The following is a 24,963-nucleotide window of genomic DNA, read 5'->3' on the forward strand; positions in this document are numbered from 1 at the left end:
CCATTTCTCCAGTTTGTCCAGATCATTTTGAATTTTAATCCTATCCTCCAAAGCACTTGCAACCCCTCCCAGCTTGGTATCGTCTACAAACTTTATAAGTGTACTGTTTATGCCAATATCTAAATCATTGATGAAGATATTGAACAGAACTGGACCCAGAACTGATCCCTGCAGGATCCCACTCGTTATGCCCTTTCAGCATGACTGTGAACCACTGATAACTACTCTCTGGGAACAGTTTTCCAATCAGTTTTGGACCTACCTTATAGTAGCTCCATCTAGTTTGCATTTCCCTAGTTTGTTTATGAGAAGGTCATGTGAGACCATATCAAAAGCTTTACTCAAGTCAAGATATACCACGTCTACCGCTTCTCCCCTATCCACAAGGCTTGTTACCCTGTCAAAGAAAGCTATCAGGTTGGTTTGACATGATTTGTTCTTGACAAATCCATGCTGACTGTTACTTATCACCTCATCATCTTCTAGATGTTTGCAAACAGATTGCTTAATTATTTGCTCCATTATCTTTCACGTACAGAAGTTAAGATGACTGGTCTGGAATTTCCCCGGTTGTCCTTGTTTCCCTTTTTATAGATTGGCATGATATTTGCCCTTTTCCAGTCTTCTGGAACCTCTCCCATCTTCCATGTCTTTTCAAAGATAATCGGTAATGGCTCAGATATCTCCTCAGTCAGCTTCTTGAGTATTCTAGGATGCATTTCATCAGGCCCTGGTGACTTGAAGACCTCTAACTTGTCTAAGCAATTTTTAACTTGTTCTTTCCCTATTTTAGCCTTTGATCCTACCTTATTTTCACTGACATTCACTATGTTAGACATCCAGTCACCACCAACCTTCTTGTTGTGGCACTCCAAAATGCCGTGAACTTGAAGTTGCTATAGATGTGTCTCTGGCTTCAAGAAATGTCTAAAAATAATTTTAAAATTGTAAAATACAGTAATATGTTCTCAAAGGACTTTTGCATTTGAGGTGACAGGAGCGCCAATGTGGCAATGTTTGAGTAAATATTCCATTCCAGTGACCTAGCATTGAGGGCTCAGCCCCCATATCAAGAGTGGAATACGCTGCTCCAGGGGAGCTCAGGAAGAATTCTGTCTCAGGGAGGCAGAATTCCTCTCAGAGCTCCTCAGAGTACAGAGGGAGAGCACCTGCTGCTATGTCCCTTCAGGGAGTGTAGAGCACACTACCGAATGTGTGCTGGCCAGTTTTATGATGGAGGGGCTCGGTCATGTCTCTCCCTTCTCCCTGACTTCTTTTGGGTGTCTTGCTCCCTGGGACGCATAGAGTGAGCAGTCTCCGCAGTCTGAAAAGCACAGAGGCAGTGACTGTGCCTGGTTCAAGAGGGGGCTCCTTTAACCCTTCTCCTCCCTGCAAAGCCACAGAGGTGTTAAGCAGTATCTGGCCCTAAATCAGTAAGCCCAACCTTTTCAGATATTGCAAGAATCAGCTCAATGCCCCTACTGTTTAATTCTTCAACAGAGAATCTCATTTAAGATACGTAGATATGTATGTAGATAATGTCACTATTTCATATCTTGCACTAGCTTCACTGCAGTTATTTTAATTCTGATACAGATCTTTGCTAGGATAGTGAGAGAGTTAAAATTAGAAATGGTCCAAACTGAAGCCCTGGAGCCAAACACCCCTGAACTTTGAGGAAGTTACCATCTGAACGATGCTGCTGGCTGCTCTTTCTACAAACTCTGGTAGTAATATCTGACATTTTTGGGAGAGTTCAGATCTGGAGAGCTCATATCTTCTACTTGTGGTTGGTCATCTCTACTTAAATTAAGGACCAAGTATACTGATCTTCAGTAATAAACTTATTCTTGAGTGTCTTTACCTTACCATCAAGCCTCCTACTTCTTTATTATTATTGGGTTATATCATGTCATTTTTGTTTTTGTTTTTTGTTTTTACATCAGTAGGAAGTAAAATCTGCTCATATTGGGGGAGGGATAGCTCAGTGGTTTGAGCATTGGCCTGCTAAACCTAGGGTTGTGAGTTCAATCCTTGGGGGCGGGGGGGGGACATTTAGGGATCTGGGGCAAAAATTGGGGATTGGTTCTGCTTTGAGCAGGGGGTTGGACTAGATGACCTCCTGAGGTCCCTTCCAACCCTGGTATTCTATGAAGTTTTCCTTAAATCAATGGCCTGGTATGTCCCATATTATTGATAAAGGCACATTTTGGCCATTCATCACTTAAATATGGGTTACCAGCTCTGATATATATGTCCATGAATCCAGAATATCTTTAGCAGCCCTGAAATTGAGAAAATATTTTCTTCCCAAGTAGCAAATTTAAACTGTAACCCAAGTGATAAGGAAATCAGGCTAGAGAAAATGAGTTTGGACTTGGATTTCTTGTAATAATCAATACTGATTTTAGACACCAGAGGTCAGACATAGCTGCTGTTGAGCTTAGGAAATGAGAGGGGTTCCAGCTGAGAATATGAAGTGAGGCTTCCTTTTAAGGTGGCATCATTTATGTTTTTGCATAGCTTTTCTCCCCATGAGCCTTCCGAAAAAGTAATTGTTCCTCTCAGAGATCCTTGTGGCACCATGAGAAGTGGAGCAGAAACTTCCTATTTTAAGAATTCATTGCATTTTCCCCTACCCTTTTCACTCTCAATGGAGCCACTCATAAGCCAAGTGTCATCTTCACCCGTGGATTTATTTTACTGATCATTAAAAATTAAAATAGATTTTCTAATTCTCTCCCTCCTTGGGTTTAAACTGCATTTTCACAAGCTATTGTATTTGATGGCATGGGGATTGAATTATTTCTTTCATATTTCTTTATTGGAAATGATACATTATAAAACCTTAATTGAAACAATGAATCTCTATTCTTTATTAGAGAGACCCATTGAGCCAGATCCCCAGCTAGTGTACATCAGCACAGCTCCGTTGATTTCAATGAAACTACACCAATTTGCACCAGCGGAGAATCTGGGCTATTAACTCACTCAGGTTCAAAAGGGATACTCAGATGTGGATACATACTGCCCAGTTTGGCCTTATGTGGCAGCCTTAATCTGCTATGCCTGACTTTGTATGATTGCATAGTTGCCATATGCTGCTTTTGGGACTCAGATGATCCAGAAGGATACACGTGTCCTTCTTTTCAAATGCACTTTTTAATTTTAAAACATTCTGCTCATATTGTCTAGAGGGTATACAAGTTTAGGCAGCAGCGTCTTTTTGTCCACCCAAAACCGTTGGGTGCCAGACATAATCGTTAGTGGCTTGGCTCTGTATACTGCAGAGTTGGAATCCTGTGTACAGAGCAAAGCTCTGCTCTCACAGGGGTGATAGAGCCTTCAAATGCACCATTCACAGCACTTTAGCCTCCCAGGTGTCTGGTACTGTGAAGAAAAATAGCCAGCTACACACCTGCTGAGAGGGAACTCCTGGAGCCACTCTGGATCCCCACTCTCTACCATCAGTAACTTCTATTCCCCATCCTAGTCCTCTCAGTATAATTGTCCTCTCCATGTTAATGTTGCCCCTCGTCTCCCACCTTTCAACATATTTTCACGCAGCCACAGGGATACCACAAAGCGCTCCCTTTCCTGCATGGCATGAAACATACTATCTCTATGCTGTTTTTAAGCTTCTATTATCCAGGGAATGAGCTTGGGGTCCAATGTCTGATTACAAGGACAGCTTTAAGTGGTGTTTAGTGTTTTGGTGTTGTCTTTCTTTCCTCCCAACTCACCTTTATTCTGTGTCATCCTTGGCAGTCACTGAAAAACAGTCCATAGTACATGCCATGTCTAGCTTGTCATTGTTAGGAATTAGAGGACTCAAAGAGCTTGTGAGAATGATGGAAATCTCAGGCTGCAACCAAAAGATCACCTTCGAATTCACCCTCTTAAAGTCACTACAGCCATTAGCCAATTTTGAGAGAACATGTGGCATTATCTGTCCTATCATAACCAGAAGCTACTAGGTACAGTCAGTCAGGAATTTTCCAAAAAATACTTTTTCATGGGAAAATATCAGTTACTTGAAATCTAAACTTTTAGTGGGAAGGGGTTGGTTTCAATCTCTCTGTCTATATATTTTTGAAAAAAAGAAAAAAAAAGTAAAATTGTCAAAGTCCTGTTCTGACATTTTCAAAATGAAATGTTTTGATTGACCCAGTCTGTATTTTTTTCTAGATTATCAACTTACAAATTTTTTTGTGATTTCAATTTTTCATTCTGTTTTGAGACAGAAAAACATTCAAAATCTGAAAAACTCGAGCAGGATGGGAAGATCATTTCCTGCCCAGCTGTACTATTAGTTCCATAAAAAAGAGTGGCAATGGGTGACAGTGGCTACCAGTATAGGACTGTGAGCATGTTTCTCATAATAAAGTCAGCAGCACATATCACCCCCAAATGTAGGTTCTTCAGAATATTCAGGGATCACATTTAATAAGCATCCCAGTTATTTTATTATATAAACCCACTCTATGCTCCAGGATAGAACACCAAAACCCGAGACTTTCACAGTCTCATGTAGTTTTCCTGAATGCAGAAGCTGGATGTGTGTGTGTAAGTATGTTTGTATGTATATCTAGAGAGAGAAGCAACAAGGAGTCCAGTGGCACCTTAAAGACTAACAGATTTATTTGGGCATAAGCTTTCGTGGGTAAAAAAACACTTCTTCAGATACATCTGAAGAAGTGGGTTTTTTACCCACAAAAGCTTATGCCCAAATAAATCTGTTAGTCGATAAGGTGCCACTGGACTCCTTGTTGTTTTTGTGGATACAGACTAACACGGCTACCCCCTGATACTAGAGAGAGAAGATTATTGAATTTCATTGTTTAGGAAAAACAAACTTGGATTTACATGTCACAGCAATATCCCTCAGGGTTTTATCTAAATATCCCCCAGGATAAATATCTAAAATGAAAAATTATTAGCAATTAAAGTTTGTCGATATCTACACCTTATAGGAGAAAATATAGGAATCCAGTGAAAAGTAAAGCTTTTCATGTGTCTGGAAAACTCTAGATCAATTTTGAGTTAATCCTTCAGCAGTTGACAGATAAGAACCGCTCCCGTCAGAACCTCTCCCCATGGATCAAACACTAATTTGGCAATAAATTATTTTAAACTCGCTTATCTAGTTGCAGTGATTTTCAAGAGACATTACTAACCATAAAGGAGTCTCCCACTGGGCTAAGTAATAACCCAGGAGAGCCAGGTTTCATTCTTCAACAGCAGTAACAAATAGCATTTCTGACAAGCTGGATAGAAATATTGAGCTGAATGCTGTCAAACATCAATATTTACTCTGGATTGGATAGAATCTACTAAATGAATTAGACTTTCAGAGCAAGGATTGGTGGGAGGGTGGGGGGTTGTGATGTGAATATAATGATGAGCTCCTCATTTGGACCCTTAGTAACATTCTCAAGACAATATAAATAGAAAATGCTGGATTACAGGAAGCTTCCACAGTATTTTGAATGGCTACATCTTAGGCAAAATTGTACTTCGTGGTACATCCCAATCAGCTTTCTTACATTGTTTAGGAAAATATTAGATGCAATTGAGTGGCAGTGTATGACAAAGCTGATTTATCTATGCACATGTAGAAACTGAAGTTTTCCTTAAATGCATGTCAGAGGCAGAGGCATTTAACTATGAAACTAAATTTAGCTGCAAACATAGGCCCCGATCTCGCTAGCTTCTTCTTGCGAGCAGAACCTACCACTTATGTGGTGCCTATTAATTTCAGTGAGGATCTGGACAGGGTTAAAGTTCTGTCCGTGCAGATCAGCTTGCAGAACCAGGCCCTGAGATGGTATGTATTTAGTAGCAGGTTTTTTTATGATACTGAAAAGACCAGGTGAGCAACCGAAATTTTCATTCCACAGGAAATTACAACATTAAAAAAAAAAATCAGAATCAAAACAATAAGCTGAAATTTCCCACAAAACAAAAATTCAGAAAAAAAATTATTTGGGATCATCAGAATGGTTTGTTTTAATACTATCAAAACATTTCTTTTTGATAGTGTTGAAAATCTTGTTTTAATTTTTGTTATATGGATCTCTCTAATTAAAATAATATTTAATGTATTCTAAGTTGAAATGATAATGTTGAAATGAAAATTTTCAGCACTATCTAAACAAAAGGTTTTGACATTATCAATATGAAATATTCTGAATTTTTCCCATAAATTTTTTGTTGAAATGGACTCATTCCCACAAAACATTTAGACATTTTACTGACTTGCATTTTTCAGTGAAAAACTATTCTGTCAAAAAAAAAAAATTCAACCAGCTCTCACACTAAATAGACCTTGTAGCATGTTGTAATAAATACAGTTTATTGGCTACTTTTCATATACATTTCATATTTTATGGATGTTCTCACATGCACAAATTGTACACAATAGGAAGAGGCTATGCCTATATAGCTGAAGTTGTAGAAAAATTATACGCTATATTGTATGCTTGAGAAATATGAGTGCATGCCATTAAATTCTTTCTCATAATGCAAATGCACAGAGAGGCAGGGTTAAGATTGTACACAGAAAATTAAATTTGGCATTTCCTGACTTGAGTGTTTAATTGTTCAGCCTTAATTAGTTTTTCCATGTAGTTTGTGATGCAATACATAAGGAACTACTGTAAATAAATAATTAAATGTGTGCCTATATATATGCATAAATATATGCAAATTTATATTATAAGCATGTTGAGCACATAATTTTACATATGTAATCTCTGCAAAGATTCATTAATATTTGTGGGCGGGGGAGTGACATATACAATTTTAATATATTAATTGTAACAAATAATTAACTGGATGCAATTGAATCTTGGTAGGATTTCTTCCCCTTCTTTTCCATTTCTTAAGTACATTAAGACCTCTGAGCTGTTTTCTTGTTAGATATGCTGTACTGTACAGGTCAGTGTGTTTCGACTGCGCTGGTCCACTTTGATAACTATACATGTTGCTCTTTCAGTTCCAGGTCCTCCTGCTGGAGTTAAAGCAGCTGCAGCATCACCATCCACCGTATTTGTGTCCTGGCTCCCCCCATTTAAATTAAATGGTGTCATCCGAAAGTACACAGTGTTCTGCTCACACCCGTATCCCACAGTAAGTTCTACAAAACAACCTTAGAAGTTCAGTATTAATCTATCCATATATACATTGCCAGATGTTTAGTTCCTAACACTTTTATTGGATTTTCTCCTTTTTTTCTCTCTCTCTCTGAAATGTTTTTTTTTTTTCTGTAAGAGGGGTTGCTGTTTTCACATATGTCCTTTTTGACAGTACTTAAAGCTTAATATAGCACACTAATTTACAAATTATTTCAAATCATAGGATTCCCAGGTTGAATGATGTTAAAGGCACAGGTTCTGAAGCTTTTTAGTTGGGTTCTCACAAGACCAACTGCCAGCTATCTGTGACACAATTACAGCTGGGTACATTGTGGAAACATTTATTTATGAACATATTTGCTAACTCTAACTTGCAATTGGATCTCTGTTCCGACAGTTCTGGCTTTGTGAATGAGTATAATGATGTGTGAACGAGCATATTTGCTTGTGAACATGCGTATTTGTGCCAGAAGCATTTGCCCATCCTATATATGCACATTATTACTTGCTGAAAATGTGACAAGGGATAACTGAATTGAAAATTGGCTAGCCATTTCATGCCTTTCTCTCTCCCTCAGTCAGGAAGGAATCCAGCTATTTTAAAATCTGGGGGACATCTATTCTTTATAAACATCAATGGTTGTCTCTCTGCTACAAATGTAACATATTTATCGATACTTTTTATTTATGGCATTATGTATTTATTTCTCTATGTGGAGGAAGGGTGTGGGAGTGTTAAATGATAGTATTAATCAACCATGGTACTTTAAACTGAACATATCCTTAGTTTATGATGTAATAAAAATGTTGTTCTTGAATTAAAATGAGGTCGAGGGGGAAATATTCAAAAGTGTCCAAGTCCCATTTTCAAAAGTGAGTTAGGAACCTAAGGACTAATTTTCAAAGGTATTTAGGCACCTAAAGATGCAGGCAGGACCCTTTTGTGATTTTCAAAAGCACCTACTAGGTTATGTACCTACCCCCCATTGAAATCAATGGGAAATAGGCTCCTAACCTGCCTAGATGCTTCTGAAACCCCGCTAGGTGCCTGTCTGCATGTTCAGGCACCTAAATACTTTTGAAAATCTGGCCCTTTAGAAATGGGACTTAGGCTTCTAAGCATTTTTTGACATTTTTTACCCCTAATTCCATTATTTCAAAAATCACTGTGTTGAAACCCAAAATATCTTGATGATATGGTGGTGATGGTGTTAAACTAGCTATTGGTTTTACAGCACTGACTACTAAGGGAGTAGGTGTTGTCAAAGAAGGTTGTTTGGGTTTTACTGAACCAGAGTTTGCCTGCATTTTTAAAGTCATGACTGTGATGCTTCAAAAAGTTAATTACTAAGTAACTGGAACAGGAGTACTTGTGGCACCTCAGAGACTAACAAATTTATTAGAGCATAAGCTTTCGTGGGCTACAGCCCACTTCATCGGATGCATAGAATGGAACATATAGTAAGAAGATATATACACACAGAGAAGGTGGAAGTTGCTGTACAAACTGTAAGAGGTAACACCTCACACCTTCTTGTCAACTGTCTAAATGGGCCATCTTGATTAGCACTACAAAAGTTTTTTTTTCTCCTGCTGCTAATAGCTCATCTTAATTAGCCTCTTACAGTTTGTATGGCAACTTCCACCTTCTCTGTGTGTATATATATATATATTCTTACTATATGTTCCATTCTACACATCCGATGAAGTGGGCGGTAGCCCACGAAAGCTTATGCTCTAATAAATTTGTTAGTCTCCAAGGTGCCACAAGTCCTCCTGTTTTTTTTTTGCGGATACAGCCTAACAGGGCTGCTACTCTGAAACCTGTTACTAAGTAACTGTGTCTATGGTTTAGAAAAAACACCAGGTGGTGCTGCTGCTTCTTTTTGTTTACTTCTCACACATTTCCTCCTTCAGCTTCTTTGCTGGAAACATTGTTGTACTTGCGTTTATATTACAGGGAGCATACAGTTATATATTAAGCACCATACAGTACATCCAGTAACTGGAATTTGTTTTGAAGGTTCTCTCTGATTGTATTCTTTCTTCGGCAAATCCATTTTTTGTGGCTCATAAATTGTGTCGACCTCCATGTTTTGCTAACACCTCATTATTAGGCTCAAAATGCTTCTCTCTTGGTTTATGCTTCAGAGATATTCTGTGGAGTAAATGTGAGTGTTCTGCAAAATAAGGGACTGCTAGGATTGACTAGAGCCACTGCTGGTGTTAGACTCTGTTGAATTGTGCTGCTGCAATTTTGTGATGTAATGTCAAGGTTCCTAGAGCCTATGGATATGAACCCTTTTGTTGTTTGCATACATTATAAATAAAAAAAAAATCCTAAGGGCAGGCTGGGTAAACTCCATAAAACTCTGTTGATTCATATAATTATGACTTTCCCAGCAGCACCTCCTACTCTGTGCAGAGCACTCTATCTTGAGCAGAGATGGCCAATCACACTAAATTGTCAGCACCTGTAAATCACAATTTAGGCATCCTCCCTGGGTAAGACAAGACCACAAGACTCATTTTAGGACCTCAGCCTGATATTTTTTTGTTAAGACAAAATGTCTTGGGTTTTTTGTGAGGTTTTGTTTGTCATAAAAACATCCTCAGATAAGGATTTACCATCATCTATTGAAATCTAAACTGAGAGAGAGACGTTGTAAATAGAACAGTGCTTTCATATTGCATGTGGCGGCTATAGTACCCTGGAGCTGGCAGAGCTCGGTTTTAAAATACACCATTATTACATTTTTCATTTGGGAAAAAAAAATAACACTCACGGACTTATTATGGGGACTTCTTGGACATTACACAATTGAAAATAGTTTCCTAAACAAGAGTCAGATATTTCCCTCACTTACCCCCTGCAACCATAATATAATGTTGCACTCATCCCTAAATTCTCCTCCCTCCCAGTCCCATACGTTAACTTGTAGGCATTCATAAAGTAGATGAAAATAGAAGTCGGTGCTCATCAGTTTTGGTGGTTGTATGCCATCCTGGGTTTTGATATCATGTAACGAAGAGACCCTGTATCACGTTCTGTGGGGAGACTTGATCTGAGGACAAAGGAATAAATGTATTTGGCAGGAGTCCTTGTCCTCAATCAGGCCCATAGCCAGCCACACAAAAATGGTGTGTGCGTGTGCATATGTGAGTGCATGTGTGCACTCAGAGAGGGTGCAACTATGTAGAGGCATAACCCTTGTGCTCCTAACCACCTCTGTTTTGGCTGGGCTGGGGAAACTTGTGTGAGAAGCTCCCTTTTCTCCTGGAGGATGAGCTGAAGGCACCATGCTCTGCCTATTTTCCTCTCTTCCCCACTTGGCAGGGAGGGGAATCGGCAGGGGAAGAGATCTTACAGGAGAAGAAAGACGAAAAATAGGTGACCTCCAGCTTCACCAATTCTTCTATTCCTGGTACAGCTCCACCTAGTGGCAAGAAGACCTGGAGTCCCATAAACCCCCCAGCCAGGTACATCATATGCTGCTGCCACTGCAGAGTCTTCTTCATTTGTCCTTCTTCCATCAGTCAGTGAAGAGGTGGTGGGAGAAGATAGAGCTTTAGGGCAGTCCATCTCCACCAAGCCCAGGAGAAAGAGTGAAAGGGAGACTCTTCTTTCTGCTTTCAGTAAAGGGAGAGTGTAGCGGGGTGGTCACCTGCTCAAGCCTTAAAGGGCTTAAAACAGCCCAGGAGAGGGCTGTGGCTGGGAGCAAGCAGTTCCCAGGCTGACTGGGGGAAGCAAGCTCAGCTGTGGCCAGGCCCCAATCAGGGCTCAGCTGGCCCTTATAAGAGGGCAGTGCGCCAGGAGCAGAGAGCCTTCTCTAGCTGTGGAGGGAGATGGGCCTGGCTGCTGGGGAGCTTGAGAAGGTACCTGCAGTGGAGTAGGGCTGCGAGAAGGCCAAGGGAGCTGGGGAACTCCAGCTTGGAAACCCCCCAGGTTGCAGGCCTAGTGGAAGGCCAAAAAGGGTACTGGGGTTGCAGGGGGCAGTCCAAAGGTAGGCAGAGGCAGCAGGTCCAAACCCCCCTTGCCTGTGATGATTGGCTTATACACTGCAGTCTGCCCCAGTGTGCGGGGGCTCAGTGGTGACTGGCAATAGCCAAAGACTGAGGCAAGGTGGGGATAGTGGGTGGGGGTTCCCTGGGGAGGGGAGACCCAGAGACTGTGGGAGTACTGCCAGGGGGCAGAACCCTAGGTAAAAGGGGCACTGGGGTCTGGGAGGGACATGGGGGCCCAGTGGCAGCGGGACACCAGCCTGCAGAGGGCGCTCTGGAGGCTGGAAAGCTAATTTCCTGGATGACCAGCAGGAGGCGCCACAAGGGTGAGGCGCCACACCGTGACAGAGAGGATCAGTGCTCTGCACTTATCCCCCTTACTTGAACAGCTGTCTGTAGGGTTGCAGAGAATCCATCACATTAACAGAGTGACACAGAGTTTGCAAAAAGATACCAGGAAAAAGAGAATAGGTCAGAGATGAAGGTGACCAACTTTGACTACATCTCTTTAAGTACTCTATTTTTATAATGGGTGGCATGTATAAAAGGCCTGGGGAGGCAAAGCCTCCCCAAAATAATTTGCCTGAATTATCAGGGAAAAAAGGCTGGCCGTGCAGGAGGCAAATGCCAGATGCAGCTCACCTCCCTTTGGAGGCTCATCATTTGCATTGTTTTTCACTTTTCAGAGACCCTCGCTGCAGGGGGTTGCCTCTCTTCCTCTTCCTGCCTTTGCCAAGAAGGTGGTGCAGCTCCTCCGCAGCCTGCTGCCTGTCCCTAGACGTGACACACCCCTCCCCCATCCGCTCATGGGCTCGGGCTGCCTTCTTGCTCCAGAAGGAGGCTTTGTGGCCACCCATCCCGGCTGCTGCCAATGGATTTGAAATCAGGAGTAAATCTCTACCAGTGCCTGATGAAGCAGAAATATTCCTTTTACCTAATCACCCTGTTCTCCTACCCCCCAAACCCAGGTCATTTTCAGCCAAGACAATTTTTGGGGTGCTGCTGCTCAGTCCCAGGATTCCCAGGAGTCAGGGGACTACTCACGATTGCGTTGCTGCCCAGGAGTTCTGACCACTCCCCAGAATCGTTAGACCTGCACACAGACTAGGAGGCAGTGCTGAGAAGAGTTGAGCGACCGCCTAAAAGGCATCACACTTCTCCTATGCTCCTTGTGCCCCATAATGGACCCTAATGCATGGTTCCCGTTTCTCCAGAGCCCTGCTATGCAGGCTGCCCACTGCATGACTCCCCCCAGTACATAAGACCTTTCCTCTGCTAATGTGGGAGTCTCCTCTCTAACACCCCAATGAGCCCTTTTCTAGATCCGGAGCACCCTTTTCCCTGGCTCTGGTCTCAGCTCCTGAAAATGGCCTCTAAAACATGTTGTCACCATCTTGTGTGATCCCATCTGGGAAACTTCTGCAAACTTTGTCCGACTGCCAGCCCTCACTGCTCTCTCCCGGTGGCTGAACTTTCCTTCTTTGATCACTGAAAGGCAAAGCTGGGACACACCTTCTCTTGCTTCTGGGATCCTGCCTGTTCTTGGTGAAAAGGGAGGCCCGAAAGCAGGATGGACGTTCCCCGTTTCCTTAGCCAACTCCTATGAGCGGGGGAGGGAAGAGCGCGAGAGGCTTTTACAAATCTCCCCAGGAGGAGCAAGACTTTTAAAGGTAATCAAACTGGATTGAACTGAATTTCCTCTTGTGTGTGTCAAGGGGGGAGCTGAGACCAGAACCAGGGCACAAGGAGCATTTGTTGACATGTGATGTTGACAATTTGTGTGTTAATGGTTATAAAGCTTTAACTTTTTGAATCTCAATACGTACTATCATTAAATAATTATTGTCTGACCTCCCCATAATTTCCTGCAACTGTGAAAATTGAAATGGACAAAAACTGGAAGAAAAAAAAGCTTCAAAATAAACATTGATATCTGTCAAAATTATAAAAAATTAAAAATCAAATTCTGCCACCCCTAAATAGAGTTAATGTTCTTTCCAGTAAAAAACAATGCTTGGGAGTCCATTGGGTATTTAAAAGCCACAATAAACCACTCTGAATTAACAAAAAATGAACAATTACTGCTGGCCATATTGTGCACACTTCTACACCATGCATCCATCAAATGACCCTGTGGGTTTCTGAAGTGCAGATTTGCCAGCACTTCTCACAGCCAGATTCAATTTGCAAGGGCAGCCTCTGAGAAGTTCTGCTGACTTTAGGCGAAGGGATGCTGAAATTTTCAGCTTGAAACACTTTGATTCCAAAGGGCAGCATCTGCCTGGAATATTTCAAACAGAAGAATTTCATTCACCAGTGAAAACAGAAAAGCAGCTATCACTGAATTCCCAATTTCTGTCCAAAACTCCAGGAGAGGACCCCTGCACCGCACAACATTGTGAACTACACTCTCTTTTCTTTTCATTCTGGAAGAATATTTTTTCATTGTGCAAAACAGAGAAAAATACAAAAATTCAGATACTGATCCGTTCATTTTAAAGCTGACTACTAACCTTAATTCCTTGCAGAAACAGATTTCCATTTCTATAAGAGATCAATGAACCCATTTAGATTAAATACAAACTGGGAAGCAGAAAGAGCCTGGAAAACAGCATCACAATAGCAAGTGACAGCAGCCTCCCAGCTTGGGGGAAATAGCAATGTCAGGCTAGGAAAAGGGAGACCGAAGACACGTGTCTCCTGCTCAAAGTGGGATGAGGCATAAGGAGCAGGATTTCATTGGTGGAAAAACAGAGGGGAAGAGTAGCAGGACTTCAGATGTGATGCGAAAGCAGAGCCAAAGACTAAGGACTTGTGACCTTATGCAAAATGTGGACTACATATGTAGTACAACACTGTATGATGACATCTATCAGAAATATACTGTATTAAAACCTAGATTGCATAGCCGGTTACAAAAGGTTCTCAGTTCGTCACATGAGATAGTACATTTATCAAGCCACATATTTACTGTTAGAAAGGAAAACCATTAAAGCAGCTTATTCTGCTGCTTCCATGAAGTGGGTCATTTAACTGAAAATAAATTGGCTATTCTGTCTATGGGTGGTTAGAGATGGGGAAGAAGGAGCGATTTAAGTAAAAGAGCACTTTGAAAGGATACTAAATGGAAGACAGTTAGCTCTTGTCTTCTATTCCACCCATATTAAGATGTGGAGTAAGATGACTTCACAGCCACACTCCAATTTCCTGATAAGGGAAGTCTAAAAACAGAATTAGTTTGGCCTATTGTACCTAGTGAGGATTGAAATGCAAGGTGTGCAACCTCTGCTGATGACCTTGACTGTTTGAAGGATTTCAGCGGTGCCTTTTCTTCTGTCTAATTAAGGAAGTATCTTTGTTGCCATTGTACAGTCCATTTTTCTCAGAAGGTTACATCTCAGCTATAAAATTGTTGATTTTTTTTCTTTACATACTGCATAAATATTTCCATGGTAGACAAAGAAATAATATGCACTTTTCGTAATTAGGGAAGGTTTAATTACATGATAAATCATAATGGTTGAACAGTAGACTAGAGTGACTTCTAAATTACTTTTCAAGTTCATTTGGTCTATTTTTGTAAAAGTGTATGTGTAATAGAAAAACACACTGCTGGGGATTTTTTTTGTTAGGAAAGTATGGTTATGTAAATTCTTATCACTTTCCTTTGAAAAGCTATCTTTGTTGTGCACAGCTATTACTGGGTTCCCTAGAGACTGTGTGATTTGATATACCTTACGCAATGCCATACGAAATCATAATACTTCAGCAGATTATGGAAGAATAGTGATCCTTAAGTGCGTTGCCTTTGACTAATTGCTTCACACTCTTCATCTTACTGAAACTAGTTTTCATAGTGTTTCCTGGTCACATTGAAACTCTGAAAATTGCCTAGTTCAACAGATATGGAAAAAATGGCTTTTATAAATACCCCCCCAAAGTTCCAAATAGAAGTGCAATGGGCCTAGCACAGATTCGGCTAGGTCTGTCAATACTTCTGTAAAAGTAAGAGGGGGAGATAGAGGGACCTAAAGAGGTTGTGGGGAAAGAGGAAGTAAGATTATGTTTGGCCAGGGAACCAAACCAATTGGACCTTAAAATATTGTTTGATTTGGGGAATTGACAAAGTTAAGGATTGTTTGACTTTTGTTTTGCCTGAACCAAATTTGTCCACCACTATCGTAGACCCTATGTCTTGAACTTACTTCATTAGGTAGTCAGTATCTGATTCAGGTTTGATTTGTACACAAATCCACCAGTAGGAAAGATGTATTACATTGTTTTACATTACATCGTTTGTCCAGTGTCAGACAACATATGGATATCTGCTGGTCGTATAATCCCCGTATGCCATGACTTTTGCATGCACCGCTGTACATGCTATGTCTGCTGGCTCCTGTGATTGTACAGTTAGTAGAAGAGACAGATCCCTACACACCATTCACTGGAGATCCATAGAATAAAATGGAAGGAAAATATTACAATTAGCCTTCCTCATCTTCCTCTTATTGAAGTGAATTTTCTCTCTGGCATTACTCACTTTGAGAGTTTATTTTGTTGCGCAGAACATATGCATGCAGAAAATGCAGGAAGATTGGTTATTACAATGATTATAGTTTATTCTGTTATTTATAAGGATACATGGCACTGTATGGCAGATGACCTGTGATGAACAAATACATCGCTGTTCTAGCTCTCTAGCTGCAGATTTAGGAACACAACTGGTGCTACACAGGGGCTGCCTGCATCCTAAACCTGATGAAGATGTCTTTGCATCCGTCTCTATCCCTCCCCAGTTTTGAAGACACAAGCAAAAACTGCACAATATAATACAAAATCCGTTATAAACAAAGTGGGGGTATGGTCATTATAATTCTACAGGCTTTGTAGATTAAGAGTATGATCAGTTTTTTAAAAGAAGAAAGAGAGAAATTTGGTGAATATTAAAAAGGCAGAGTCGGGGTAGGCTAAGGCGGTGAAAGGTGCACGCAGGAGGGAGGCCTGGCTGGAGTCAAGTTTGCTGGAGGGGTGCTGAGCTTTTTGTCTCTAATCCACACTTGGGTTCATGCATTACAGGAAGTATCTGTCAATTTCATTACATGGCACTTCATACAGCGTGAGAGTATTTGTTTATTTAATACTTATTTTTATAAACCACACATAGACTTATTTTATATTTTTAGCTATTTTAAAAATACTTACCTATTCATACACCGTAGTCTTATTTTATAACCATTTTACAGCTTTATTGCCAGAACAAATAATTGTAGATTCATTGTTTTAATCTGTCAGTTTTAAATTTTTGTTTAACATTTTTTGCCATAGTGCATATCTCTAAAATAGATTGTAAATAACAGATTAACTGATATGCACAAATGACACTGATATGCTATATAATATCATTTTAAACAGCTCTTCTTTTAAAGCCCTGCTAAAAATAAAACTCATCCTGCTTTTTCATAAAATGGTGGACTTGTCTCATTACCTAGCTTCAGATTTGGCAGCTGATGGATTTTAATAGAAAATACTGAGTATCTGACAATTTCAACACATATGGATTTGTCACACTTTCTTCAACATATATCAGTGATAGAACTCACAACCTTTAGCTCCAAAAGCACAGGGCGAAATCCTGACCCTTTTAAAGTCAATGCAAAACTCATATTATCTTCATTTGGGTTTGGATTTCACATACAGGTTTTTTTAAGTCTGTAAATTAAAAAGTTATTCTTCTTTGAAGTGTGGCTCATTACAAATAGCATTGCTGGGGTTCTGTGATTATTTTCTCTCTAAGTCTCCAAGCTCAAACATCTTCAGTTTACAAGTAAAACCATGTTTATTTCTAACTGCCAGCCTTAAAAATTCTACCAGTGACGTGTAGCAATGAGAGACAGGACTTGGCTGTAGAAAACAGCTAGGTGATTCTTTATTGAGGCTGTTGGACACATAGATGCTCTGTAATTCCCTGGCTCTCTGGTTTGCCAACGGAGGTACACATCTTATGCTGCCCCGCTCAGTGTCTGCCTAAATCCCAGCCCATTTGGAGTAATCATGAAATGGATTACTGAGGAATAGATTACACTATGGGATGGGAGATTCAAACTGGGTTTTCTCTTACTCGTCACCACTAGTAATAAAGGTTCTTCTGGCTAATTCATTTCTTCAGCACCACTGTGCAACCCCTTTGTCTTCAGTAGGTTTGCAAAGGGTGCACCGAAGGACTAAGCTGGGATGTAGTAAACAATTCTGTTGATGGTGATGTACAAGAAGGCATAGAATACAGTTTATTATTAGCTGTATTGACTCTGCAGTGTTAAGAGGAGTACAAAGGAGTAACAATTTATTTTAGTCACTAATTTAAGGAGCTGTGATTCTGAATACCCGCAGGGAACAGGTCTATTGAATAAGAAGGTAACATTTATATAGTCACATTTCAGAATAGAATCACACTTTCTAGTAATGCTGTCATTTCTTTTACATTTTAATTTGATGCTTTTTATGCTCATGCTGGGGGTGTTAGCTGCACTGACTTTGCTGTTTCTTCACAAGCCAGAGCATAAATCTAAGTGAGTCCCAGTTTGCATTCTTCTCTCAGCAGTCTTCAAATGGCTCTTTCAGTTCATCCTAGTCCTAACCTGGATCTCTGTGATCCCATAGAAAAATGTGCAAGGAGAGGAACACTAGTGATACTTTAGAATCTTAGCGGGGCCAGGACAGAGAGATATTTCCAATGAAGCAATTATCCTCAGCACAGAACTGTCCGAGATACACTGCAGACAAGGGAAGCAGTTTGCTTTTGTGTCCCACTGGCTGTGTATCCACAGGAAATCCTGGCCTTAATCCTAACCCTCTGGATGCCTAGAGGCACTCTTCTTCGGCGGTTTCCATAGGTTTGCCTCAGCCATGGCAAAACAGGTGGCCCAGCTGCTGTTCTGCATCTAGCTGACAACATCTAGTTACCTGCACCTTGCAGTCCCTCTGATGAAGTCACAGAGTTTGGAAGGGATAGTTAAGGCTGTCTCTAACAGCATTAACTAATCTATTTTAGTAATATTTTTGAGGCTATGTGGAAGGGAAAGTATGCTGTCTAGAATGGCTGTTCCTCTGATTCTCTTTCTGTTGCCTGGATTCCACCAGGTAGATGGTCTAAATGGATAATTAGAAGAGAGAATGCACAGAAGGGAGAATGTGTCACATAGCTTCCATTTCATGCTGCACAGTCCCCGCTCGTTTTCCATGGTTATGCTCCATGCTGTGCTTCACAGACAGTGAACTGAAACAGAAAACAAAAAACCTAACAGAGGGGAGCTGAAGAAGCCACTGCACCAGCTCAGTCAGTTACTCTGGGAGGAATTCTGTGCCACTGTGCACGTGCAGAATTCATGTGTCTCGCTTTTCTCCCCCAAAATATATTCTGCTGGAGAGGTGCTGCAGTTACGCTTTTTGCGCACCAGGGGCTGCTGTGGCTCACCGGCAGTAGCAGCTGGCTGTTTTCCTCACAGCACCCTGCCCACAGGGCCAGGTTAGGAGGCCCAGAGATATGGTGGGGGACAGATAGAGTGGGGTACATGGGGCTGCTGGGGATCACATAGACTGGTGTTCAGAAGAGCTAGTGGGGGAAGACAGACTGGGGAAGAGGCTGAATGGGAGTGGGGGTGCAGGGCCACATGGGGATGGGGGCAGGCGAAGCAGGGACATTATGGGGATGGGCGGGGTGGCTGAGTAGGGATGCAGGAACACATGGAGATGGGTGAAGGGCCACATGGGGACAGGTGCAGGGGTGGCTGAGTGGGGGTGCAGGGACACATGGAGACAGGGACAGATGTTCTTGACTGAATGGGAGGGACTAGGGGTCAGCCAGGGTCTGCATGAGGGAGGCTCCCCAACTCCCTAAGAATCCCTCTCTCCACCCCGCTACTCCATACTTCTCCCACCCAACACTCCAGATTCATTCCCAGGCTTCTTCCCAGCAATTACTTCCCTCTCCCTCAGCTCCTCTGTTACCCCGTCTCCACCAAGCTTTTGCACTGCTTGTGAGGGGTGCGGGAAATGCATTTCCGTATTATAGTTTAAGTGAATTATTACTCAGAATTCTGTATTAATGTGCCTAGTAAAGAATTTATTTGTCAAAAAATAACTAATTCCTGAATCTTTTTTGTTGTCTGTATTGTTACACACATACTTCTGACAAGTATTATTAAATAAATTACCAACATTTATTCTAGTGTTATTTTGACAAATAAAATTTGCAGAATTTTAAAATATTGTGCACAGAATTTTTATAATTTTTTAGTGCAGAATTCCCCAGGAGTAGTCAGTAGAAAGAAATCCTTGAGCAAGTTTAGCATTCCTTTCAGTATAGGGCATTCATAATGGGACATGCAAAGCCTAATATATGACAAGGAGACATTTCCTTTAAAATATTTTATTACAACTTTTTTTTAGTTATTTAATCTTCTTGCTCATAAAACTCCCTTTCCCCCCTCATGCAATGTAAGTCTCTGACATATTAGTCTAAATGAAATGAAAGAAAAAAAGGTGGAAGTAAAATCAGTTCCTTGTCACTAAAATGTTCCAAAGTTTTTGGAAGTTAATGTTAGATGCTGAAATGTGATAATTCTGTTAACCAGTTAAAAACTAAAATGGTTTGCTAAATAATCTTGCTAAAAAGGTACCGGTTGAGTATGGATATATTTGCTAGTTATGCCAGATTCAATTCATGAATTGATTCAGTGAAGAGTGAATAATTAATTGAAGTAGATACAGTTGCTAGTGCTGTCCAGTCTCTGTGGCAGTCGGAAAGGAGCCAAACATGAGGGAGCTTAAAAGGAATTGGAGACCCCAGTATTGTGATTCTTCCACGAATGGAATGGCAGTAAATGTCCCAGTGGCCACAGAGGTAGAACTCCGCTCCCCTGGAGCCTTGCCCACCTGCTAGGGATCACTGAAATGCTCTTTTTGCAACCACAGGGATATTTTACTGTGGTTCTAAAGGTCTGGAGAGCATAGCACCAGTGAATCCAGTTCCCCTATGCAATTTCCCTACCTACTATATTCCTTTCCTAACCCCATCTGACTGTCTAGAAGCTCACCTTATCCCAGTAACCCTACTCAGCCAAAGCAGCTAAAATTGCCTTCCACCTACAAACTATATCCCAAGATCTTAGCATGTCTGTCCTGGACCCTGCCATTTGCAGAACTAGTCAGCCAGGCTACCCAGGAAGGTGACCTACAGAGTAACAGATGTACTCAGCAGACAACTATTTACACCTACCTGAAACCAAGAAGTGCTGTAATTATGAAAAATAAGAGAATTTCCATGTAAATTTCAATGAAGGGATTTTTAAAGCTTTGATTGGGGTTTCAGTAACACCAGTCTTCTACATTCTGGAAAGTGTTGGAGGGGAGAGCAACAGTATAAAGGTAAATTATTTTCAGCAAGATCAATGTACAGCTGAACACAAAAGCAGTTCCATGATGAGAACCTATACAGATGCCCAATTACTTCAAAATAATTGTGTTGATTTATAAATATGGCATATCCAGTATTCTGTATTTTTTCTTAAATTCAGATATTAGCTGAAATGGAATATTGACAGTTTGTGTTAAACAAAATACCAGCGTATATTCCACTCTGGTAGACAACTTACCAATGGACCATTCTAGAGAGATTAATGAACTGAGCCCAAGAGCCAGAGAGCATCTGGCCTTTCTGACTGTCCTTTCAAATTCACCCCAGATAATTTTAGCTCAAGAATATTAAAATTCAATCTGCTGTACTATTGAGCAATGTCTTACTGTTTGTATATGACCTCACACAGGATTCAGCCTGTCAAACCACAGGCATTTGTCCAATATTCTTATGTAAATATTGAGATAAATTATTTTCAAATCCCTGTGTAATGTCCAGGACAATAAATGAAAGTTGATCCATGGCTTCACTCCATGTCAGCAGTGGAAGCCATGACAAACATATGATCAGTTGGGCAAAGTGACACCGCATCATGACAGGAGGAGTCAGAGTGGCTAAGAAAAGCCCGTCAGGCTTTGGGCTTTGATAACAATGAGTGTGAGCAAGCGAATCCCAAACCAGAGCTGGTCTCCGCAGAGAGGGAGTAGGTTGGACGCAGGGAAATCAGGTGAGCGAGTCCACCAATGGGAGCAAACAGGTTTGGGCTGGAGCTGCATAAGAGATACTTTGTGTCAGATGAAACAGACCAGTTCAAAGGAGCTCATGCAAAGGACTGGCCCGATCACAGCAAGGAATCATCCCTACAGTAGAATGGAGCAAAGGGTTATTTAGTGACACTTTAAGAAGTTTTTATGGACTTTGGCCATGGCTGCACTGGGAAAATATGTTGTGTTAGAACAAATTAAGTTAAGCAACATAAAAAGCATAATTTAGGACCTGCTTTGACTGGGCCAAGTTAAGTTTAAAACGTCAGCATTGAGGGGGCCTTCAAGTTAATAGTGACCAGACAACACATTTTTAAACAAAGCGTTCCTTGTCCACCCTGAAGGCAAAATGGAGTTTAACATGATGCTAGTTAACAAATGTTCTGACATGATCCATTTTTTCGAGTGTAGAAGATACCATTTCAATGGTAGAGGAGTATGCATTGCCCCACCAGTTTGCTGAGATTTCCCATCAGTTCAGATTACAGAGGTGTTGATTGACACCTGAGAAACAGCCCATTTATTCTGAATTTCCTTTTGAAGGACAGTTTATGTGAACACTTTCAGGTCAAAGTCTCCTTTGAAATTCCAATTACTTGGAATTGGCCTTTACCACCCTGAGATATTTGTATATCAAAGGGCATTCATGCACCCAACCTGTCCGTTTTAATGAACCTTGAATTATGTGAATATTTATTTGTAAGAAAAAAAAATCTCAACACAATTGTAATTTGTGTCATTAATACTCTAGTCTCCTGGCATTAGCTAATGAGACCAAGTGTAATGTTGCACATCAAAATTACTCTATTTTATTCCTTTGAACTGACTGGTTATCCTGGCTGTTTTTATATTCAAGATTCACAGAACCTGTGTTAGAAATAAAACTGGATGTTCTGACTGTACATAATTGCTAACTGCTGGCTTCAATATTTTTACTGCAACTCCCTTCTAGCTGAACCAGCAGGAGAAAGTAAGTAAGTAGTGTGGTGTCAGGCAGTAATATCACAGCTAGCTCCTGATACTCGGCACTGTCTATTGTGTTATTCCAGTTGCATTTACTGTTCAAGCCTGAGACAAAATTTCCTTCCCCTATCAAACCCTCAGAAGAATAAAGCTTCATTGTACAGTGTGTACTTAAATACAACATCTCTGGCCATCCTTAAATCCCCATGCTTCTTTAATTACCTAGGTTATTTTGGATATACTGTAAACTGTCTCACCACAACTGGCACTAGCTGGCACCTTGTTAGCATCTCTCCAGCACACAGTTGAAGCATATTGGTGTGGCAATTTGGGGAAGACTGACCTTCCACTGCCCGCACTATACCTAATATCGCTCTGATCCATCACAGTAGCTGAGAAGACCCATAGCTGAGAATCTTTGAATCAAGAAAGAAAACAAAATTCATTTTGTGACTAAACAAAATTTACCTGGAGTGGAGGTAGTTTATAAAGTTTAGATCATCCAATCAGAGTAAGAAACTGGGTTAAGTCCTTAAATCAAAGTATAAGAACCATGCCTTAAGATGTGGGTGACCCGTCACGAAGCATGTCTAGTGACTTCCAATTATCTAATCAGACAAATGAGTGAATATTCACTCAGGATAATTTGACTACAACCCACTGTGCAATGTGTTCATAAGAACTATTCATGGAGCACAGTTGTCAAATATGTTAATTAAAATTATTCATCAACCCAATTAAAAGAAACAAAGTCATAAAAATCATGATCACACAGACAATTTGCAAACAGAAAATAGGGCTAAATTCACTGAATCAATTGATTTCAAAATGTAGTTCTATCCTATTAAGTACCATGTGCAGTCTATTTGGAGCAATTACCATCATTCACTCCAGACACCCAGAGGTAAAAGACCTGAGCTACTCCACTCAGCAATCTTTCTCTAGATACTGTTTATTTTAGTTTGGAAACATTTGTCTCTCCCATCACAGGTAATCAGCGAGTTCGAAGCCTCTCCTGACTCATTTTCCTACAGAATCCCCAACTTGAGTCGGCATCGACAATACAGTGTCTGGGTGGTGGCTGTCACTGCCGCAGGAAGAGGCAACAGCAGTGAAATTATCACCGTGGAGCCACTGGCTAAAGGTATGGCGACTACCCTTTGTAAAATAGTCTGTCGGTTTGTCTTTTAAGAACACCAGTTACTAACATACCTTAATTGTAATTGATGTTGTGATAGCTTGGTCTTGTGGTTTGTTTATTTTTAAGTTGCAATTCTAAGTTTACCGTAGGGTCTGTCCGCATGGCAATCAGAGGTATACCTGTCTTAGTTTTAATTGAGCTAGAAGAGCTGAAAACAATAGTGTATCAGGATGGCAGAACTGCGGGGGGTGGAGGGGGCTAGTGCCCTCACAGTGGACATATTGGGGAGGGGGGAGCGTCAGTGCACCCCCACCAGGTCTCGGGCCTCAAGCTATCACATCTCTCTTGGGGTGGAATCACACGTCTCCCAATCTCAGACCAGGTGCCGGGCTGTAGTCCCCCGTGATTACCTGTGATTACTTCAGCAGGCCTGACTTATCTTCAGTGCCTGCAGTTCTGTTCCCTCCAGGAACAGTGACATGGGACAGAGTGTTCATAGGTGAAAGTGTGAGAAGCTCCTCTGGGGGAGAAAGGAGAAGCGCAGAGCTGTTTTATGCCAGCTCAGGACTGGTGAAATTACAAGATACAAAAGCAAAAATCACACTAATACAATGTCATGTCCTCTAATATAAGGATAGTAGGCAGTTTCCAGGCATGCAGGGTGTTTTGACAACACAGTAAAATAATGTGAGACTTGCAAGTAAGCTGTTGATAGCTTGGGCAAAACAAGCTCTCTCAGGTCACTTGTGAGGATCAAAGTATTTTATACTCATATATGCCTGCTATAATTTCAAAGCTAGTCATTGTTTTCTAAGGAATTTGAGAATTTTGCTTGTTTCTAGGTTAGGTATTTTGTATTTTTTTTAGAATAATCTCAGAAGATTATTAGAAGTTAAGTTGTGTGGAAATGTTTGTGTTAAGGATTTCCAAGTTGCTTTACTATCTACTATACAAGCAAATAACATACAAAGAGTATCTAGTGTATGGAAAGTAGTGGGCCTTACCTTAGACCTTAGTTCTTCCTGTGCCGCTGACACATTGGGCAGTCCAGTTCCTCCATTGATTATGATGCTAGTTATGGTGGTACTTCCCAGGCGATACCAACACATTCAGTATCCCCTGTCACTGTCTTCTTCCAGTTCTTCTTTGGCCTTCCTCACTTTTTCTTTCCTCCTTCTGGTGCTCAATTCAGTGCTTGCTTAGCACGTCTCCCATCTTCCGTATGGTGTACGTGTCCCAACCATCTGATCCTTCTTTCTTTGATGATATTTGTTACCATGTCCTGCTCTGTGAGCTCCCTTCTCTCGCATTTGTTGTTTTGTCTTTCTGTGAAATGTGTAGTACCTTCCTCAGCCATCTGTGATGGTGATGGGCAGCCACCTGTTTCCATTAGCCACTGTCATTGATCAAGTCTCTGCTACAATAGGGTGACTAGTACAATCACGTGGTATAATCTGGTCTTTCGTTTGGTGTGGAGACTTCTGTGTGACCCCCTGTTGTGGTGTGCTTTGTGGTAGAGGCCTGCAAATCAGCAGATATCCGCTT

General features: G+C 41.0%; 1 protein-coding gene across 1 annotated transcript in view; it reads left to right on the forward strand.

Annotated features, from left to right (window-relative positions):
• Positions 1 to 24,963, forward strand: part of DSCAM (DS cell adhesion molecule) — a 603,664-nt gene that overhangs the window by 498,300 nt on the left and 80,401 nt on the right. The window contains exons 20-21 of the mRNA XM_043538206.1: positions 6,998 to 7,131; positions 23,268 to 23,421. Of these exons, the coding sequence (XP_043394141.1) occupies positions 6,998 to 7,131; positions 23,268 to 23,421 (288 nt within the window). The remainder of the gene's footprint in view (positions 1 to 6,997; positions 7,132 to 23,267; positions 23,422 to 24,963) is intronic.

The sequence above is a fragment of the Chelonia mydas genome, chromosome 1 (assembly GCF_015237465.2).
Source record: "Chelonia mydas isolate rCheMyd1 chromosome 1, rCheMyd1.pri.v2, whole genome shotgun sequence".
NCBI classification, from domain to species: domain Eukaryota; kingdom Metazoa; phylum Chordata; order Testudines; family Cheloniidae; genus Chelonia; species Chelonia mydas.